The following is a 20,180-nucleotide window of genomic DNA, read 5'->3' as shown; positions in this document are numbered from 1 at the left end:
CTCAACAAAATACTAGCACACAGAATCCAACAACACATTAAAAGGATCATACACCATGATCAAGTGGACTTTATCCAAGGGATGCAAGGATTCTTCAATATATACAAATTAATCAATGTGATACACCATATTAAGAAATTGAAGAAGAAAAACCATATGATCATCTCAATAGATACAGGAAAAGCTTTTGACAAAATTCAACACCCATTTACAATAAAAACTCTCGTGACACTGGGCATAGAGGGAACCTACCTCAACATAGTAAAGGCCATATACGACAAACCTACAGCAAACATCATTCTCAATGGTGAAAAACTGAAAGCATTTATCTAAGATCAGGAACAAGACAAGGTTGTCCACTCTCACCACTATTATTCAACATAGTTTTGGAAGCCTTAGCCATGGCAATCAGAGAAGAAAAAGAATGAAAAGGAACACAAACTGGAAAAGAAGAAGTAAAACTGTCACTGTTTGCAGATGACATGGTACTATGCATAGAGAATCCTAAAGATGCCACCAGAAAACTACTAGAGCTAATCAGTAAATTTGGTAAAGTTGCAGGATACAAAATTAATGCACAGAAATCTCTTGCATTCCTATACACTCATGATGAAAAATCTGAAAGAGAAATTAAGGAAACACTCCCATTAACCATTGCAACAAAAAGAATAAAATACCTAGAAATAAACCTACCCAGGGAGACAAATGACCTGTATGCATCAAACTATAAGATACTGATGAAAGAAATTAAAGATGATACCAACAGATGGAGAGATCTACCATGTTCTTGGACTGGAAGAATCAATAATGTGAAAATGCCTATACTACCCAAAGCAATCTACAGATTCAATGCAATCCCTGTCAAACTACCAATGGCATTTTTTACAGAACTAGAATAAAAAATCTTAAAATGTTTATGGAGACACAAAAGACCCCGAATAGCCAAAGCAGTCTTGAGGGAAAGAAACAGAGCTGGAGGAATCAGACTCCCTGACTTCGGACTATACTACAAAGCTACCGTAATCAAGACAATATGGTACTGGCACAAAAACAGAAACATAGATCAATGGAACAAGATAGAAAGCCCAGAGATAAACCCACGCACCTATGGTCAACTAATCTATGCCAAAGGAGGCAACGATATGCAAGGGAGAAAAGACAGTCTCTTCAATAAGTGGTGCTGGGAAAACTGGACAGCTACATGTAAAAGAATGAAATTAGAACACTCCCTAACACCATAGACAAAAATAAACCCAAAATGGATTAGAGACCTAAATGTAAGACTGGACACTATAAAACTCTTAGAGGAAAAAACATAGGAAGAACAATCTTTGAAATAAACCACAACAAGATCTTTTTTGATCCACCTCCTAGAGTAATGGAAATAAAAACAAAAATAAACAAAGGGTACCTAATGAATCTTAAAACCTTTTTCAAAGCAAAGGAAACCATAAACAGGACAAAAAGACAAACCTCAGAATGGGAGAAAATATTTGCAGATGAATCAACGGACAAAGTATTAATCTCCAAAATATATACACAGCTCATGCAGCTCAATATTAAAAAAGCAAACAACCAAAATCAAAAAATGGGCAGAAGACTTAAATAGACGTTTCACCAAAGAAGATATACAGATGGCCAAGAAGCACATGAAAAGCTGGTCAACCTCACTAATTATTAGAGAAATGTAAATCAAAACTACAATGAGGTATCACCTCACACCAGTTAGAAGGGGCATCATCAGAAACTCTACAAACAACAAATGCTGGAGAGGGTGTGGAGAAAAGGGAATCCTCTTGCACTCTTGGTGGGAATGTAAATTGATACAGCCACTATGGAGAACAGTATGGAGGTTCCTTAAACAACTAAAAATAGAGTTACCATATGACCCAGCAATTCCACTACTTGGCATATACCCAGAGAAAAACATAATTCAAAAAGACACATGCACCCCAATGTTCACTGCAGCACTATTTACAATAGCCAGGTCATGGAAGCAACCTAAATGCCCATCGACAGATGAATGGATAAAGAAGATGTGGTACATATATACAATGGAATATTACTCAGCCATAAAAAGGAATGAAATTGGGTCATTTGTAGAGACGTGGATGGATCTAGAGACTGTCATACAGGGTGAAGTAAGTCAGAAGGAGAAAAACAAACATCATATATTAAGGCATATATGTGGAACCCAGAAAAATGGTACAGATGAACCAGTTTGCAGGGCAGAAACTGAGACAGAGATGTAGAGAACAAATGTACGGACACCAAGGGGAGAAAGTGGCAGGGGGTGAGGGTGGTGTGATGAATTGGGAGATTGGGATTGACATGTATACGCTGATGTGCATAAAATGGATGACTAATGAGAACATGCTGTATAAAAAATAAATTAAATTAAATTTTAAAATTTTTTTAAAAACATACAAAATAATCTCAGCTATTTAAAAATGCATAGGAGAGATTATATTAAGAAAATATACTGGTCTTCCCTGGTGGCACAGTGTTTAAGAATCCGCCTGCCAATGCAGGGGACACGGGTTGGAGCCCTGGTCCGGGAAGATCCCACATGCCGCAGAGCAACTAAACTCGTGTGCCACAACTACTGAGCCTGTGCTGTAGAGCCTGTGAGCCACGACTACTGAAGCCTGTGCACCTAGAACCTGTGCTTCGCAACAAGAGAAGCCACTGCAATGAGAAGCCCGTGCACCGCAACAAAGAGTGGCCCCCACTCACCGCAGCTAGAGAAAGCCCAAGCGCAGCAACGAAGACCCAACACAGCTAAAAATTAAAAAAATTAAAATAAATATGTACAAAATGGATAACTAATAAGAATCTGCTGTATAAAAAAATAAATAAAAAACAAACTGGAAGGAATGAAGGGATTAAGACTGGGAAGCAAAGAGCAAGAATTATATTTCCTTCTTCTGGAGAGACTTTTTAAGCCTTTCTAGCCTAGATGGAGGCCCATTCCAATTGGCTGTGGGCACCTGTCTGCACATGAGTGCATCTGCAGAGAGCACGGGTACTACACACCCACACACGTGTGCTACACCATCGGTCTATCATCTCCCAGGGGTCTTAACTTCATCAGCAGGCCATAAAGGTAGAGGCAACTGTACTGCTGGTTGGTGTCCTCACCCCTCAGTACTCATGTCACCCAGGGCCATGGCCCTTAAGAATTCCAAGAGGTATTAGTTGAATGAAGCCTGGACTCCTACAGTTAAGTCTAGTGAGAGGTTCAGGTCGATGCAAAGAACATGTTCAACAAGAGTGGGAAGCAGAGAAAATGGCTGCAATATTCTTCTGAAAAGCCCACTGGGGCCAACAGTGTGTGACAAGGCACACCTAAGGCAACTCGGGCATATTCCTTTTAAATGACCCGACTGACCCATGGAATTCGAGTTAATACTCACAGTAAGGGAAGTGGCACTAGAAGCCAAGATTAGGAGACATCCCTCTCTGTCTCAGTCTGTCAGTCTCCAAACAGCTGGCAAAGCAGCAGAAGAGCAGCATTTCTGTAAACAAGCTAATCTTTTCAGAGCTAAGTTGGCGGTGACATTTATTATTTAAAACTTCAAACTTGGTAAAGACGAACTCACACTAGAAAAGCCTGCCTTTCCCCTCCTCTCATGCACCGGACTGTGTACCCTCTCTGACAAGTTCTCAGCTTCCCAGCTGTCTCTCAGGTGGGACTGCAGGACAACAGCAGCGGGGCTGAGAATAGGTCCCTTCCTAGCTCCCCCTTCTGCTTCTGACCTGGGCTCATTTCAAAGGAGAATGAACCAATTCTCATAGAGCCTTTGGGGAGTAAATCTCACAACTGCAGCCAACGTAAAGCAAGAAACAGGACATGCAGACTCAGGAGATACACATTAAGGTGGCAAAGGGTAAGATGGGAAGAGGAGGGGTCCCTGCCCAGGGCAGAGTCCTGTTCTTTGTAATAATAAAGGGGAAAATCAATGACAGTCATTTGCCATTTAGAATGATTGACACTGGTGTGATCACCTTCTCAGTAAAGAAGCTTAGGAAGCAACAAACCAGACTTTCTTCTTCTCTATCTATTCTTACTCCCATCTTTCCCCTTCCCTCCACTACTGGGTAAGAATTTGACCAACTAGAGAAAACTCAGTGTCACTGATGTATAACCCTGACATTCCAGGAACAAACCCAGGGAAGGTTCCTGATGGCAGCCGGATCCACGGTTGAGCGGCTCATACGACTGCCAAAAATAGCAGATTGGTTTTTGAATTTAGTATGTAGGGATTAACCTAACCAAGAAAACAGAAGAATTCTAGGCAGAAAAGTAAAGGTCTGAATAAATGGAAAGACATTCAAAGCTCTTGGAGGAAGTGACTTAGTATTATAAAAGTGTCAATTTTCCCAGCTGTATGTAAACCAATGAAGTTAGAACATTTCTAAATAGACATTTCTCCAAACAAGACGTACAGATAGGGATTACTCTGGTGACACAGCAGTTAAGAATCTGCCTGCCAATGCAGGGGACACAGGTTTGATCCCTGGTCCGGGAAGATCCCACATGCCATGGAGCAACTAAGCCCGTGCACCAAAACTACTGAGCCTGTGCTCTAGAGCCCGCGAGCCGCAACTACTGAAGCCGGTGCACCTAGAGCCCGTGCTCCGCAACAAGAGAAGCCACCGCAATGAGAAGCCTGCGCACCGCAACAAAGAGTGGCCCCCGTGTGCAGCAACGAAGGCCCAACGCAGCCAAAAATAAAAAATAAAAATAAATAAATAATAAAAAATTTTAAAGAGACATACAGACAGCCAACAGGCATATGAAAAGATGCTCCACATCATTAACTATTAGAGAAAATACACGTCAAAACTACAATGATGTATCACCTCACACCAGTCAGAATGACCATCATTGAAAAGTCTACAAAAAATAAATGCTGGAGAGAATGTGGAGAAAAGGGAACCCTCCTACACTACTGCTGGGAATGTAAATTGGTGTAGCCACTATGGAGAACAATATGGAGCCTCCTTAAAAAAACTAAAAATAGAGTTACTGTATGATCCAGGAATCTCACTCCTGGGCATATATCTGGAAAAGACAAAAACTCTAATTTGAAAAGATACATGCACCCCAATGTTCATAGCAGCACTATTTACAATAGCCAAGACATGGAAGCAACCTGAATGTCAATTGACAGATGAATGGATAAAGAAGGAGTATATATACACAATGGAATATTACTCAGCCATAAAAAATATTGCCATTTGCAGCAACATGAAAGGACCTAGAGACTATCAGACTCATACTAACTGAAGTAAATCAGACAGAGAAAGACAAATATTATATCACTTATATGTGGAATCTAAAAAATAATACAAATGAACTTATTTACAAAACAGAAACAGACTCACAGACACAGAAAACAAAATTATGGTCACCAAAGGGGAAAGGTGGGGGAGGGATAAATTAGGAGTATGTGATTAACAGATACTTCTATATATAAAATAGATAAGCAACAAGGATTTACTATATAGCACAGGGAACTATATCCAGTATCTAGTAATAACCTACAATGGAAAAGAATCTGAAAAAGAATATATATGTATAACTGAATCAATTTCCTGTACACCTGAAACTAACACAATACTGTAAATCAACTATACTTCAATAAAATTTTTTTCATTTTAAAAAATATTTGTTACTTGTAAAGCATACTGTGAGAAACAACATTCAATAATTAAACCATTACTAATATTTTTAAAGTGTCATTTTTCCACAAATTAACCTGTACACTTCAATGCAATCCAAAATGAAAATTGTAAATTTTTGAGGAACTTATCAAACTTAAGCTAGAATTTATATAGAAGGATAAAGGTCCACAGTCAGCTATGTTAACCATTAAAAAGGAAAGTAAAGAGAGGAGACTTAAACTACTAGATATTAAGACCCGCCTCAAAGGCATCATATTAAAACTGGAGAGAGGGCTTCCCTGGTGGCGCAGTGGTTGAGAGTCCGCCTGCCGATGCAGGGGACGCGCGCAACGGGAGAGGCCACAGCAGTGAGAGGCCCGCGTACCGAAAAAAAAAAAAAAAAAACTGTAGAGATATTAGCACAAGAACAGACAGACAAGGAAATAAAGAGCTCAGAGACAAAGCTCAGATGTGCAAACTTAATACACAATAAAGCTGGTATCACAAGTCAAAGAGGGTGAGAATGGATAGCTTGGTAGATGTTGTTGGGAAAACTGGCTCTTCATGTGGATAAAAACAAAACTGAATCTTCATGAAACACCATATACAATGGTAGATATCAGTTGGATTAGAAACCAAAGTGTGAAAGACAAAATCATGAAGCCAATAAAAGAAAATGTAGGTGCATATCTTTGTGACATGGGTCAGAAGGCCTTTTTCAAAACACAACTTGAAAATCGTAAACCAGAAGGCAAAAAATTTTTTGAATATATAAAGAATAAGACTTTATACTCAAGGAAGGATATCACACATAATATTAATTGTCAGATGGCAAAATGGGAAGATATATTTAAAATATTTACAATTGGGCTTCCCTGGTGGCGCAGTGGTTGAGAGTCCGCCTGCCAGTGCAGGGGACATGGGTTCGAGCCCTGGTCCGGGAAGATCCCACATGCCGCAGAGCAACTAAGCCTGTGCGCCACAACTACTGAGCCTGCGCTCTAGAGCTCGTGAGCCACAACTACTGAGCCCACATGCCACAACTACTGAAGCCTGCGCACCTAGAGCCTTTGCTCCACAACAAGAGAAGCCACAGCAGTGAGAAGCCCGCGGACCACAACGAAGAGTAGGCCCTGCTCGCCGCAACTAGAGAAAGCCCACGTGCAGCAACAAAGACCCAACACAGCCATAAATAAATAAATAAATAAATAAATAAATAAATAAATAAATAAATAAATAAATAAATAAATAAATAAATAAATAAATAAATAAATAAATAAATAAATAAATAAATAAATAAATAAATAAATAAATAAATAAATAAATAAATAAATAAATAAATAAATAAATAAATAAATAAATAAATAAATAAATAAATAAATAAATAAATAAATAAATAAATAAATAAATAAATAAATCTGCAATTAACAAGGAACTAATATCTAGAATACAGAAGGAACTTTACAAATCAGCAGTAAAAAAAAAAAAGGTAACTGCAATAGAAAAATGGGCAAAGAACACAAATAGGCAAAAAGCAGAAGAGGACACCCAGTAAGCAGGCATATGAAGAGATACTCAAACACATTAATTATTAGGGAAATACATATTAAGACAACAATGAGCTACCATTTTATATCTATTAGACTGGCAAAAAATTAGAAAGCTGAATATAATGAGAAGAGTTGGCAGGAATGGGGAAATACTCTTGTCGGGCTGGGAGGACTGGGGAAAGGCCAGTCTAGGTCACGAGGTGACAGCCTTCCCTCAAACTAAGTACACACACACCCTCTGGCTAACCAGCAACTCTCCTTGAGGGTAAAGCCCAAAGAGATTCTCACACAGGTGGACATGTACAAAGACGTTCCTTGTGGTATTTGTTAGTGGTGATGAGGACTGAGAGGCACGCGGAGTGGAGTGCATCTCTGCAGTGTTACACACCATGGAGTGTGCAGCAGACGGAAGCCTCAGTCTTGAGGTAGACAGGGGAATATGGACGGTTCCTAACACAATGCTGAGGGGGCAGAGCAGGAAAGACAAACATTTATGTAACTTAAAAACACAGGGAGATAAAAGATACTCATTGTCCAAGAATACACTTTAAAGGTACACATTAGAACGGTGAAGGGGAGGACAGGAATAGGAGGTGGGAAAAGAACTAAAAGGGAGTGAGTGAATGAATAAATGAATGAATGAAGGGCGAAAGGGAGGGGCCTGTGATGATCATGTGCCACAAACCGGGGATTATGATTAATTCACTCACTGTACCTGAGATCCAAACAGAGAAGAAAGAGGAGGGGGGAAAAGGCTCTGCAAAGAAATGTGCATGTATTTATCTGCTGCCATCCTCTCCTGGCAACTGGGCCATTTGGAAAATACCAGCAGCTGCCAGACATTATTTACGGCCCTGTCTTATACCCCACAGGCACTGTACAGCCTGAGAGAAACTTCAAGAGAAAAGCAACAAATTCAGAAGTGTCCCCAAAGGAACTCCCTTTTGTTACCTGTCTCTTGAAAACATTCTGGTTCTGTGATAAAATGTTGGCATTCAAATTCCCACCAAAATATTTTCTAGAAAGGAAAATGCTAGACATTTGGAAATGGCTATTAAAGGTGAAAAGGGCAATGTCCCGCTCTTGCTCTTAAATTCCTATCAGATTGACTTCTTACCTTTAAAAAAGTTTTGACTGTCATATAAACAGAGTTGCAGAACAATCAGACCCTGGGCAATAGCGCCACCTGTGGCGATGAGCACAGTGAAACTGCAAATCACTGCCATGAGGAATATGAAAAGGACAAGTGTTCTGGAGGGGAGGGGAAGCAAAGCTAAGGCTTGTGTGATGTGAAGAGGGGTTCCTACTGCCAAAGGACGGGAGGAAGCACCAACCCAGAACAGTCCTCTGGTTTTGCCAGCTTGGAAATCAGTGAACAGAACATCTTTTAGAATTGCAATACCCAGGACTTCCCTGGTGGCACAGTGGTTAAGAATCCACCTGCCAATGCAAGGGACACAGGTTCGAGCCCTGGTTTGGGAAGATCCCACATGCCGCAGAGCAACCAAGCCCGTGTGCCACAACTACTGAGCCTGTGCTCTAGAGCCCACGAGCCGCAACTACTGAAGCCTGTGCACCTAGAGCCCGTGCTCCACAACAAGAGAAGCCAGCGCAATGAGAAGCCCATGCACTGCAATGAAGAGTAGCCCCAACTTGCCGAAACTAAAGAAAGCCCATGCGCAGCAACAAAGACCCAACACAGCCAAAGATAAATAAATTTATTAAAAAAAAAAAAAAAAAAAGAATAGCAATACCCTAGAAAAACTGTTTCTATCAAAAGTACTCCTGGAAAAGTGGGCAGTATGTTTAACACATCTTTTTCTTTCCCACTTCCTAAATGAAAGGGTAATAAGCCATTGAAGAATCATCAGAGACTCGAGGCAGCCAACTCTCTGCACCCTGTGGATAACCGGATGCCAAAAGCAAAATGTTGCAAGTGTCTGTGTTTCCCAAGATAGAACTTTCTGTATTGTTCTTTTCCTAGGGAGGTAGAATATTCTCGTGGTTAACAGCAAAGACGTTAGAATCAGACAGAACTCAGATTAAATCATATCTCCTGAGTTCACCAACCTCAATTTCCTAATCGACAAAGTAGGTCAAAAGCACCTACCTCAGTCAGTGCTTTGAGCATTAAATGAGCTAATGTGGATAAAACACGCTGAAACACAGTAAGCAGTCGATAAATGCTACCTATTAATCGCCATTATTGTAAAATACATACTCTCTGTCGACAATGAAAAGTACACAGAATATTTAAAGTAGAAGGTCAGTGTCTCGCAATAATCTGCCCTCTATCCTGAGTAAGAGTTTAATGATAAATGTATTTCCAGACTTTTTTTCTATCAATGTATCTAGATGAGTCAACTAATTTATTTTAATAAATGCATGGTTCTACAACCTGAATTTTAAAAAACTCAATGAACAGTATACTGTGGATACCATTTCTGCAAATATACCAAGATCTCTCTTGTTCTTTTTGAAGGCTACATAGTACTTTCTGATATTTTTAATGGACTTCCTATTGAACATTTAGATGGTCTCCCAATTCTTCACTATTATTACCAATGCTCCAGTGAACTTTTTTACAGAAACAATTTTGCACTCCAGCCTATTCTCTAGGACAAATCGCTGGGTCAAAGGATATTTACATTTTAAAGGCTTCTGATACATATGCCCCAAAGACCTTACAAAACAGTACAACCAGCTGCCACGCCCACCAGCAGAGTCAAGGTTACCTTTCAAATCTAGTGGCACTTATCCCAAGGAGAGAGAAGCAGGTTCGTAAGGTCAAAAGTTACAGGAAAACTTCTGGTGTGGGGTGAAGGGGGGGCTGGTTCTCCATTCATATGCATCTCATCCCCCACAGTTCCTGGGTCCTTCATGATAGAAGTGTCTCCCAGGTTAGGGCATGGTGTGGGCATCAGTTATTTCAGCCTGCTTGGCATCTATCCTCTCTTGTCCCAGTGGCTTCCCCGATCTCCCTTTGGTAAACCACCCTGCTCCCATTTTATGAATACTGTTGAAACCATGAATCAAGGTGTGTTGTCTTCCCGTGGGTAGGCCACAGCTAGACCACCTTTGATGCTATCTTTCCTGGGAATCTGGACCTTCAGAAGAGTGAGGCAAGGACTAAAAAACAGTTTAAGGGCTTTATCATCCTGCAAATATCATCCAGAAGACCCTTTCTCATTGGTCCCTGGGTCTCCAGAACTGGTCTGTTTTCAAGCCTTGGTTCTTCAGGTCTTCCTACCTTACTGTGAGTTACACTGAAGCCTTCTGTATTCCTTCATTATTATTATTATTATTTTTGTACTGTAATTTTAGGCCAAGTTAACCAGAGGTGATTTCAGATATTCTAAAACAATCCCACCTGACATGGGGGGCGGGGGGGATGACTTGTTTCCTTGAATATTTACTTGAAAAAAAATTTCCCCTTGTTCAATTCCTGAAGGAAAAAAAAGAAACATTTTTTCCTCTCCTAAAGGCCTCTTAACCTACCAATAGCAACCATTCCAAATTACTTAATATTTTATTTAAACTTCTGGTAGAATCTGTATTTTGGAAGGAATGAAAGAAAGAAAATCTCTGTCCTATAATGGATCTCACACACACATGAAACGGCTCATCCTTTTGTCCACATGAAGAGGTACTGTTTTACTGACACTACTGGAATTCACGGTAGGGCTACCTTGGAATTTTTTTTCCAAGTGGATTTTACAAAGCAAATCTGAGGCAAGGGGACAGAATTTCCTTTGTACTCTGGTAGCAACGTGGCAGGAATTTGTTTTTTCCCCTGTGCACCAAGGAGATAATCAGCCCAAACACTCTAGCAATAGTGGTTTCATTTTAATCCCATCATCTTTACAAGGTTACAGGTGCCCTTGGAAATCATGATTAACCAGAGTGCTCAGAGCCAGAAGCAGGGGAAATGTGCTGTATATTCTACAGAGGCTGCCCAGGGTCACTCCCAGCAAAGAGGAATATTATTACAGAGTTCTTCGTCTCCACTCTTAACTCCCCAAAGTGGCAACAAGGAACACAGAGTTAGTTACTAAGCGATCACTAAGATGGTTCTAGCTCTCCAGTCCTTGGAGCGAGACTGTGAGGGAGGCAAAGTCAATTCTGGCTTCCCACAGGACAGGGCGCTGGGGGAGCTGGGTGCTATCGGATTAAGTGACTTTTAAGTGGTGACTGGAGCTACATTCTTAAGACAACAAAGGATTAACTGAGATAATGTACATAAAAATTCTTTGTACAGTGTGAAGGGTTATACAGTGCAAGATGTCATCACGGCCTTGCCAGTCAGGCTCACTGACCGTCCTGGAGTCACTGACGCCGTAAGCTGGAGCAGAAGTAGCTCGGCTGCACTGGGGGAATGGGGCAACCCAACATGCCCACAGCACCTCCTGGTGGTTCTTCCCCAGAATAGCAACTTCTCCAGGCCCAGGCCCACCCCAACCTGTAGAAAAGGATCCAAGCAACATACTTACTCCCTTCGCTCTGGCTGTCTTTGTTCGAGTTGTAGACCTGGAAAACAGAAATAACATTTACTTGTGTGAATTTTATACTACCCTACAGGTTCGCTGAAGAAAACCATTACCTTCTCCTCTTCCCTGGTTTGTGCTAGACAATGGAAGGCAATTCTGGCCCCCAAATAGAAATCCCTTCTATAATTACCTACTTCCCAGTATTTACTTCAGCTCTTAAGTGTGTGCACATCAGAATCACCTCTGGAACTTTATTGTAAAAAAAAAAAAATCATATTCCTCCTTTAAAACGAACCCAAACTTATGTTTGTATATAAACTAAAGGGCTTCCCTGGTGGCACAATGGTTTAGAATCTGCCTGCTAATGCAGCGGACACGGGTTCGAGCCCTGGTCTGGGAGGATCCCACATGCCACGGAGCAACTAGGCCCGTGAGCCACAAGTACTGAGCCTGCACGTGTGGAGCCTGTGCTCCGCAACAAGAGAGGCCGTGATAGTGAGAGGCCCGCGCACCGCGATGAAGAGTGGCCCCCGCTTGCTGCAACCAGAGAAAGCCCTCGCACAGAAACGAAAACCTAACACAGCCAAAAATAAATAAATAAATATTTTTTAAAAATTAAAATAAAATAAAAAGGAAGAAAAAAATGTAATTAGTAAAGACTTGTATGCAGAAAACTATAAGACTCTGATGAAAGAAATTAAAGATGATACAAATAGGTGGAGAAATATACCATGTTCTTGGATTGGAAGAATCAACATTGTGAAAATGACTCTACTACCCAAAGCAATCTACAGATTCAATGCAATCCCTATCAAACTACCACTGGCATTTTTTTACAGAACTAGAACAAAAAATTTCACAATTTGTATGGAAACACAAAAGACCCCGAATAGCCAAAGCAATCTTGAGAACGAAAAATGGAGCTGGAGGAATCAGGTTCCCTGACTTCAGATTATACTACAAGGCTACAGTAATCAAGACAGTATGGTACAGGCACAAAAACAGGACTACCCTCTGTTGATTCTTTTCCCTCTGAGATCCTAGAGCACGCTATACCAACCAGTTTTCAGGGGGAAATTCTTTGCCTCTCCTCCTGTGTGTTCATCTTTTCTCTCCAACTCGACTATAGCGTTCTTGAACGGAAATCAGTATTACCGAGTGACTGAATATACTTTTCACGAGTAAGAAAATCAACTTAGGATTTTTTAACTTTACAGTAATGCGAAAGCAATACGCATTCAGTAGAAACTACTTCGACTTTTGAATTTTGAGCTTTCCTCGGGCCCACCGTATGGGGAAAGACACTTCCTCCTGATGCTGGGTGGCAAAGCCCCAGCTCCCCACCAGCCACGCGACCACACCAGGAGACAGCGGATAGATGCAACCACCACGGACCCAGACAAGCACTCTGCTTGTCAGTACAGTAGTCAATAAATTACACGAGATGGTCAGCACTTTATTAAAAAATAGTCCTTGCATTAGATGATTTTGCCCAACTATAGGCTAACCTAGGTGTTCTGAGTGCACTGAATGTAGGTGAAGCTAAGCAGTGATGTTTGACACGTCAGGTGTATTAAATGCATTTTCAATTTATGATATTTTCAACTTACCATGGGTTTACTGGGACGTAACCCCATGGTAAGTTGAGGAAGATCTGTACAACAGAAGCAGCAGCCAAGGAACCAGTAGGAGAAATAATGGTTTTTATTTAAAGACAGTCACGGCATGGAAGCAACCTAAGTGTCCATCAACAGATGAATGGATAAAGAAGATGTGGCACATATATACAATGGAATATTACTCAGCCATAAAAAGAAATGAAACTGAGTTATTTGTAATGAGGTGGATAGACCTGGAGTCTGTCATACAGAGTGAAGTAAGTCAGAAGGAGAAAAACAAATACCGTATGCTAACACATATATATGTAATCTAAGAAAAAAAATGTCATGAAGAGATTAGTGGTAGGATGGGAATAAAACACAGACCTACTAGAGCATGGACTTGAGGACGTGGGGAGGGGGAAGGGTAAGCTGTGATGAAGTGAGAGAGTGGCAGGGACATATATGCACTACCAAATGTAAATTAGATAGCTAGTGGGAAGCTGCCGCATAGCACAGGGAGATCACCTCTGTGCTTTGTGACCATGAGAGGGGTGGGATAGGGAGGGTGGGAGGGAGGGAGACACAAGAGGGAAGAGATATGGGAACATATGTATATGTATAACTGATTCACTTTGTTGTAAAGGAGAAACTAACACACTATTGTAAAACAGTTATACTCCAGTAAAGATGTTAAAAAATAAAAATAAATAAAAATAAATTAAAAAAAAAGTGGAGGGGAGGAAACATAAAAAAAAAAAATGTAATTAGTTACAAATCATTAAGCATTAACTGCACACCAGGCAACGTGCTAAGCAATTCACATGAATTATCTCAAATTATCTATGCAACAATTCTGTTGGGTAGGAACGGTTATTATCACTGTTTTACAGATGGAGAATTTGAGAGGCTTAGAGAGGTTAACTAAGGTCTCACAGCTAGTACGTGGCAAAGTCTGGACAGAGATACATTATAAACTCTTAAGTGCTAACACTGGGGAATGAGACCAATCATTTTTTACTTCATATACTTCCATGAATTTGAATGTTATATAAGGAGAATATATTACAAAAGTAATATATTCGCAAACTGTGAAGAAAACCCTTCAATCATTTATAGAATTCATAAAAGGGAATGTACCCCAATAAAAAACAATGACACACTGAAAGAGTCGGCAAGCTTTTTCTTGTAAAGGACAGGTTGGTAAATATTTTAGGTTTTGCAGGCCAGGAGGCAAAAGTCAAATCAATGATATTATACAGGTACTTGTAAAACAAGAGAGAAGACAAATTTCCACAATTTTTTCTTGACAAACTTCAAAATATAGTAAGTTTTCGAGATACAGGTATAATATTCCTAGCAGGTGAAAATCAATCTTAGGGTTTCAAAGGCTCTTTTCAGAGATGCTTGGCTTGGTTCATCGAGGGGTTAAAGAACTGGTTCTCAGGCAAGAGTGGTCAGTACAACCACTTGGAGTATCTTTTCCAAGGAGTACAATTTTTTGAAATACAGATTGAGTAATCAGAAGAATAGAATTTTTTATAGAGGAAGGCTCACATTTAGCTTAAATAGAGTTCAAAATGATTCTCATCATCAAGTCAATTGCAAATGTTCATCTGTAAATACCATGTTGAGCTCATTGGCCATACAAAAGTAGGTGGTGAGCTGGATTTGGCCTGTGGGCCACAGTTTGCGAATCCCTGATATGCTGACATTATTAAATAAGATAATAAAGCCTCTGCTTTAGAAAAAAAATCATAGTGCCCAAATCTTTCTTTGGTGCTTATGATTCTGTAGGTATGAAAAGGCATAGCATGAAACTGGTCATAACTTAAAAAAAAAAAAAAAAAGGATATTCCAAATGATTGTGATGGCCACTGTTGGTTGAGAGCCACTTATTTAACCCTTTGAGGAACAGAGCCAAGCATCTCTGAAAAAAGAGCCATGACACCCTAAGGGGACTTTTTTTTTTTTTTTGCGGTATGCGGGCCTCGCATTGTTGTGGCCTCTCCTGTTGCGGAGCACAGACTCCAGACGCGCAGGCTCAGCGGCCATGGCTCACGGGCCCAGCCGCTCCGCGGCATGTGGGATCTTCCCGGACCGGGGCACGAACCCGTGTCCCCTGCATTGGCAGGCGGACTCTCAACCACTGCGCCACCAGGGAAGCCCCCTAAGGGGACTTTTTACCTGCTAGGAAATATGGGTGAGATGCTGGTCAAGAGCTGGGCAATAGTTACAACATGGCCCCCCGATTGCCTTGTGTCACTGGGTAAGTCTCTCACCCTCTGCGGGTCTCTACTGCCCCATCTATAAACTGAAGGAGTCAGCCAAGAAGGTCTTTGAATTATCAAACAGATAATTTAACAAACCACTCCATTTTATGATCATTATTCATTTCCTGAAGAAGACTACAAAGACACACAGGCACTTACTGAAGGTCAGAAAGATGAGAATAAAGGGGTTTCTGTACTTCAAGCATTATTGTCTGATGAATGAAAAGGCATCAGTTTATATGCATAAAAGGAGTCAAAAGACAGTGAGCCTGGTATGGCCTTTTGGAGGGAGGAAGGCCAGTGCGCTTGGCAACTAGTGCCCAACAGAGAAGGGCAGGAGATGACGATGTGGCAAAGAGAGAGGCAGCGGCACAATCCTGCAGAGCAAAGTGAGTAACCTCGTAATAGCGAGGACCAGCCATTCACGGTCAATGGCATGCACTAAAATTGGACAGGTAGGTGAGGGAAACACAGGGAAAGAGACAATATTTGGGCAAGTATTTTTTCCAGGCATCCCTGCTCACTTCATGTCTCCCATTAAATTCAAACATCCTATCACAGAGAAACCTGCTCCTGTTTCTAAATGGCAAAATCCAGAAGGAACAACAAAATACAGGGCTTTCAGCCCTCCTTAACTAGGAGGTGAATTTGCACCAAATTACTTTCTTTTAATGTTTCCTGGGGCTCAGGAGGCCCAGGCCCGGAACACCCAGGCATTCCCCAAATCAGAGAGGCGATATCAATGAGCCAAAGGCACCAGGAACATGTGCCGCCCCATCCTCCGAGGCCAGGCCATTAATCTCTGTCTGGTTTGGGTAAATGAGCCAAGGAGAATGAGTTTGAAATGAAGCTAATAAACCATGCCTGCCAGGACTGCGTGACTACATGGCCCAACAAGGAAGGCCCGGGGTGGGGGAGCAGCCTCACCATCACACGGGCCAGATGCTGGCATGGGAACAGCACTAAGGGGCAATGGCTTTGTTTACCCAGCACTTACCAAGTGCCATACGTGATATCATCAAATCTTTTAAACAACCTTGTGGGTTAGGTACTAGTGTTATTCCCATTTTACAGTTGTGGAACCTGAGGCCCAGAGAGGTTACACAGTTTGTCCAAGGACACAAAGCTGGAAGGTGGTGTACTTACTAGTCTATCTTGCCATTGTAGGGATGTTCCAACTGTCATTTACTTTTCCAGGCAGTGGTAAATGCACGCAACTACCAAGCCATACCAGTAGTCTATGGTTTGGAAATACCTTCCATTCTGGCAGAAGCAGAGGGCATGCGATTCGCCCTTTAGAAATGCTCAGTCTGTTCTGGGGAAACCTTCTTTAGATCTCATAGTTGCCCACTAATGTCAGACTGAGGTTCAGAGACAAGGGAAATTCCCTAAAATAAAAGGTCTCTTTGGCAGTGGCTTCTGTCTTAGGATTGATTAGTAGACTTATCTTAGGTTTGTATGCCTTCAAGTAAGCCTCTCAAGAGCCTTTGTCTTAAAAGGATAGAACTCAAATCTCCAGGATCAATTCAAGGGGACATGAGTCACTCAACAATTCCTGAATTATGGCTCCTAGGAAGAATAAATCAGTTAATACACAGTTTCAACAACCCAACTTAAGCTAAAGTCTAACCATCCTGCTTGGCCAGAGTACTCTAAGACCTGGCCACATGCAAGTCTCTGAGCCCTGTGGCTTTCTATAGTACTTTCATTCAGGGATGTACAAGTTTCTGCTGAACACTGTGCATGAGAATTTGTTAAATATCCATACCAATGAACACTTGTTTTCAAGTGCATGTTTCCAGAGAATACAAATTACATACGTTTACTTTATGTTATCAGGGTCCATCTGAGGCTCATTATAAAATAATTACAACAGCAATAACGGATTAATACAAACGATGGTGACAAAAGCCTTATTATGTGTCAGACACCACTCTGAGCACTCTATATGCATTTATCTTGTTTAGTCCTCACACCAACCTAATTATTCCTGACATATAGATGAGAAAACTGAGGCATGAGAGAAGTTAGGTCACTTGCCCAAGGTCAGGCAGCTGGAATTGGGCAGAATCCAGACAGAAACTCCTACAGTCTGTCTCCAAAGCCCAAGCTATTAACCACTAACCACGTGATACATAAGACATGATGATGATGATGATGATGATGATGATGACACTAAAGGTGATGAGATGTCGTGGCAGCTAGGGAAGGTGAGTCACTGGAAGAAAGAATCTGCCACGAGTCAGAGAGAAAATGAAACTGGGAATGGCCTTTGATTCCAGCTTGAAGCATTCACCACTAACCCACGTGACCAGCTGGCATCTAACACAGAAGTAACACTTCATATTCTTTGAACCACAGGGCTCGATTCTGAAGATAAACACCAGGGCAGGAAAGTAGGTCTTTGATACAAATCACAGGGCACTGCAATTCTATGAGTCCTCACCCAGAAGCTATGATGGGAGTACAATTTAATTAAATCAAAGGAGGGTGAGGAAAGCTTTCATATGCTCCCTCTGCACTAAGACGTGATTTTGCAACCAATTCTGTTCACTGCTGAGCCAATTCAATTTTTATGTCCCTAGAGAATTAAGAGAGAATACAGAGTCATTTGGGTTTCCAGAATTTTTCCACGGGTGTCCGTTATTACCATTATACAAGCCTTACCAAGAAAGCACAGAAAGGAAATTTTTTTCAACTTATAAATTAAAGGCATAAATAGAGCAATAATTAGACAAAGCAATCTCACTTCTCCCTCTGACACACAGCTGCATTAGCACTTGGCCACATCACACTTTGGATCAAAATCAGGACAAAATGGAAGTGTTGGAGAAATAGATTCATGGGCAAATTCACTTAAATCTGTTGCTCATTTTTCAACTGCACTTGAATTCACACCTAAGCTTTGTCATTCCCAGAGGTATCTTCCAAGTAGTCTGGAACATCTAAACCCCTCCCACCTGCTTGTTCCTTGGATGCGCACATGTGGGGACACACAAAACAGAGCTACGTGCCCACACCGCAGAACACTGCCCAAGCTGGTTCTACACTATCAGATATAATTTTTGTCCCTCCTCTCTGTGTGACACAATGGATCCACCATCACTAGGACTTGCTCTTTTAAACTGTTTGTCAGGGGTAACAGATTTGTGCTTATCTGCTGCTTATGTTCAAAGTCCAGATCTACCAGTTACTGGCTATACAGTCCAATCACTTCACAATTCTAAACCTCAGTCTTTGCTAGTGTAAAATAGGGACATTAATGTTCCCTATCTCTTAGGGTCACTGTGAAAATTAAATAAGACAATAAATAGAAAACATTTAACACAGAGAGTAGAATACAAATTCTGTGGCCCACAGAGCATTCTGTAAAGATGACCCTTCATCACCAACACCAGGCCAGATGTTGGCATAGGAATAGCACTAAGTGGGAATGGCTTTGTTTACCCAGCACTTACCGAGTGCCATACATGACATCACCAAATCCTCCCCCTTCCTTCTCTTCATATCAATACTTATCCCCTACGGGATAAATGGCTAAGGATGGGTAAGTGGCTTGAGGGATACAGTGACATTGGCCTCATTAGCATTGAAATTTAACCAAATGAAACTAATTAAAGGACTAACGGAAAGCATAAAATCTAAAGTCAACTTTAGCAAGAGTTCTCAATGTTTTTTTAAATGGCAGTTAAATATAAAAGTAACTACTCACCACAATCACTTTTCCACCACCAATTATGTGCCAGGCATCATACTCAGCATTTACATGAATTATTTTATATCATACTCCAGCTGATGGGGTACTACCATTGCCTCCACTTCGCACCACCTTGTAGGCTAAATAACTTTCCAAAGGTTACAAAGCCAACAAGTGGCAGAGTCTTCTAGACTAGATCTGTATTCAACCACAACTTCATATGACTTCCCCACCCAGTCCCACTTTCCAAAGGACAAAAAAGCTTGGTGAACAACAAAGAACTCAAAAGAAGCTAAAAAGTTATTAAAATCTCAACAACACAACCATTATGTAAGAACAGAATTTCCACCCAATTTAAACATAACAGTAATTCTACAAACTTCCATTAATACAAGTATAGCAGTAACTGAAAACCACAACCAGCTTGAGACACTTTGGGATACCCAAAAAACATCCTTCAAAAAGCTAAGAGCACACAGAGGGCAGACAGCAGAAGCAAGAACTACAATCCTGCAGCCTATGGAACGGAAACCACATTCACAGAAAAATAGACAAGATGAAAAGGCAGAGGACTATCTACCAGATGAAGGAACAAGATAAAACCCAGGAAAAACAACTAAATGAAGTGGAGACAGGCGACCTTCCAGAAAAAGAATTCAGAATAATGGTAGTAAAGATGATCCAGGAACTCAGAAAAAGAGTGGAGGCAAAGATTGGGAAGATGCAAGAAATGTTTAACAAAGACCTAGAAGAATTAAAGAACAAACACCTAGAAAAATTAAAGAACAAACAGAGTGAACTATACAATAACTGAAATGAAAAATAAACTAGAACAGATCAATAGCAGAATAACTGAGGCAGAAGAATGGATAAGTGACCTGGAACACAGAATGGTGGAATTCACT

The 20,180-nt window shown here is 40.9% G+C and overlaps 1 protein-coding gene across 8 annotated transcripts in view; it reads right to left on the bottom strand.

Moving 5' to 3' along the window:
* The window catches only part of ARHGAP26 (Rho GTPase activating protein 26), a 491,973-nt gene that overhangs the window by 215,263 nt on the left and 256,530 nt on the right, over positions 1-20,180 (bottom strand). For all 8 annotated transcript variants that reach the window (XM_028493332.2, XM_028493329.2, XM_028493328.2 and 5 more), the window contains one exon: positions 11,711-11,747. In XM_028493332.2, the coding sequence (XP_028349133.1) occupies positions 11,711-11,747 (37 nt within the window). The remainder of the gene's footprint in view (positions 1-11,710; positions 11,748-20,180) is intronic.

Source organism: Physeter macrocephalus, chromosome 8, assembly GCF_002837175.3.
Source record: "Physeter macrocephalus isolate SW-GA chromosome 8, ASM283717v5, whole genome shotgun sequence".
Lineage (NCBI taxonomy): Eukaryota > Metazoa > Chordata > Mammalia > Artiodactyla > Physeteridae > Physeter > Physeter macrocephalus.
The sequence above is the reverse complement of the archived record's forward strand: the minus strand, read 5'-3'. Positions and strand labels throughout refer to the sequence as shown.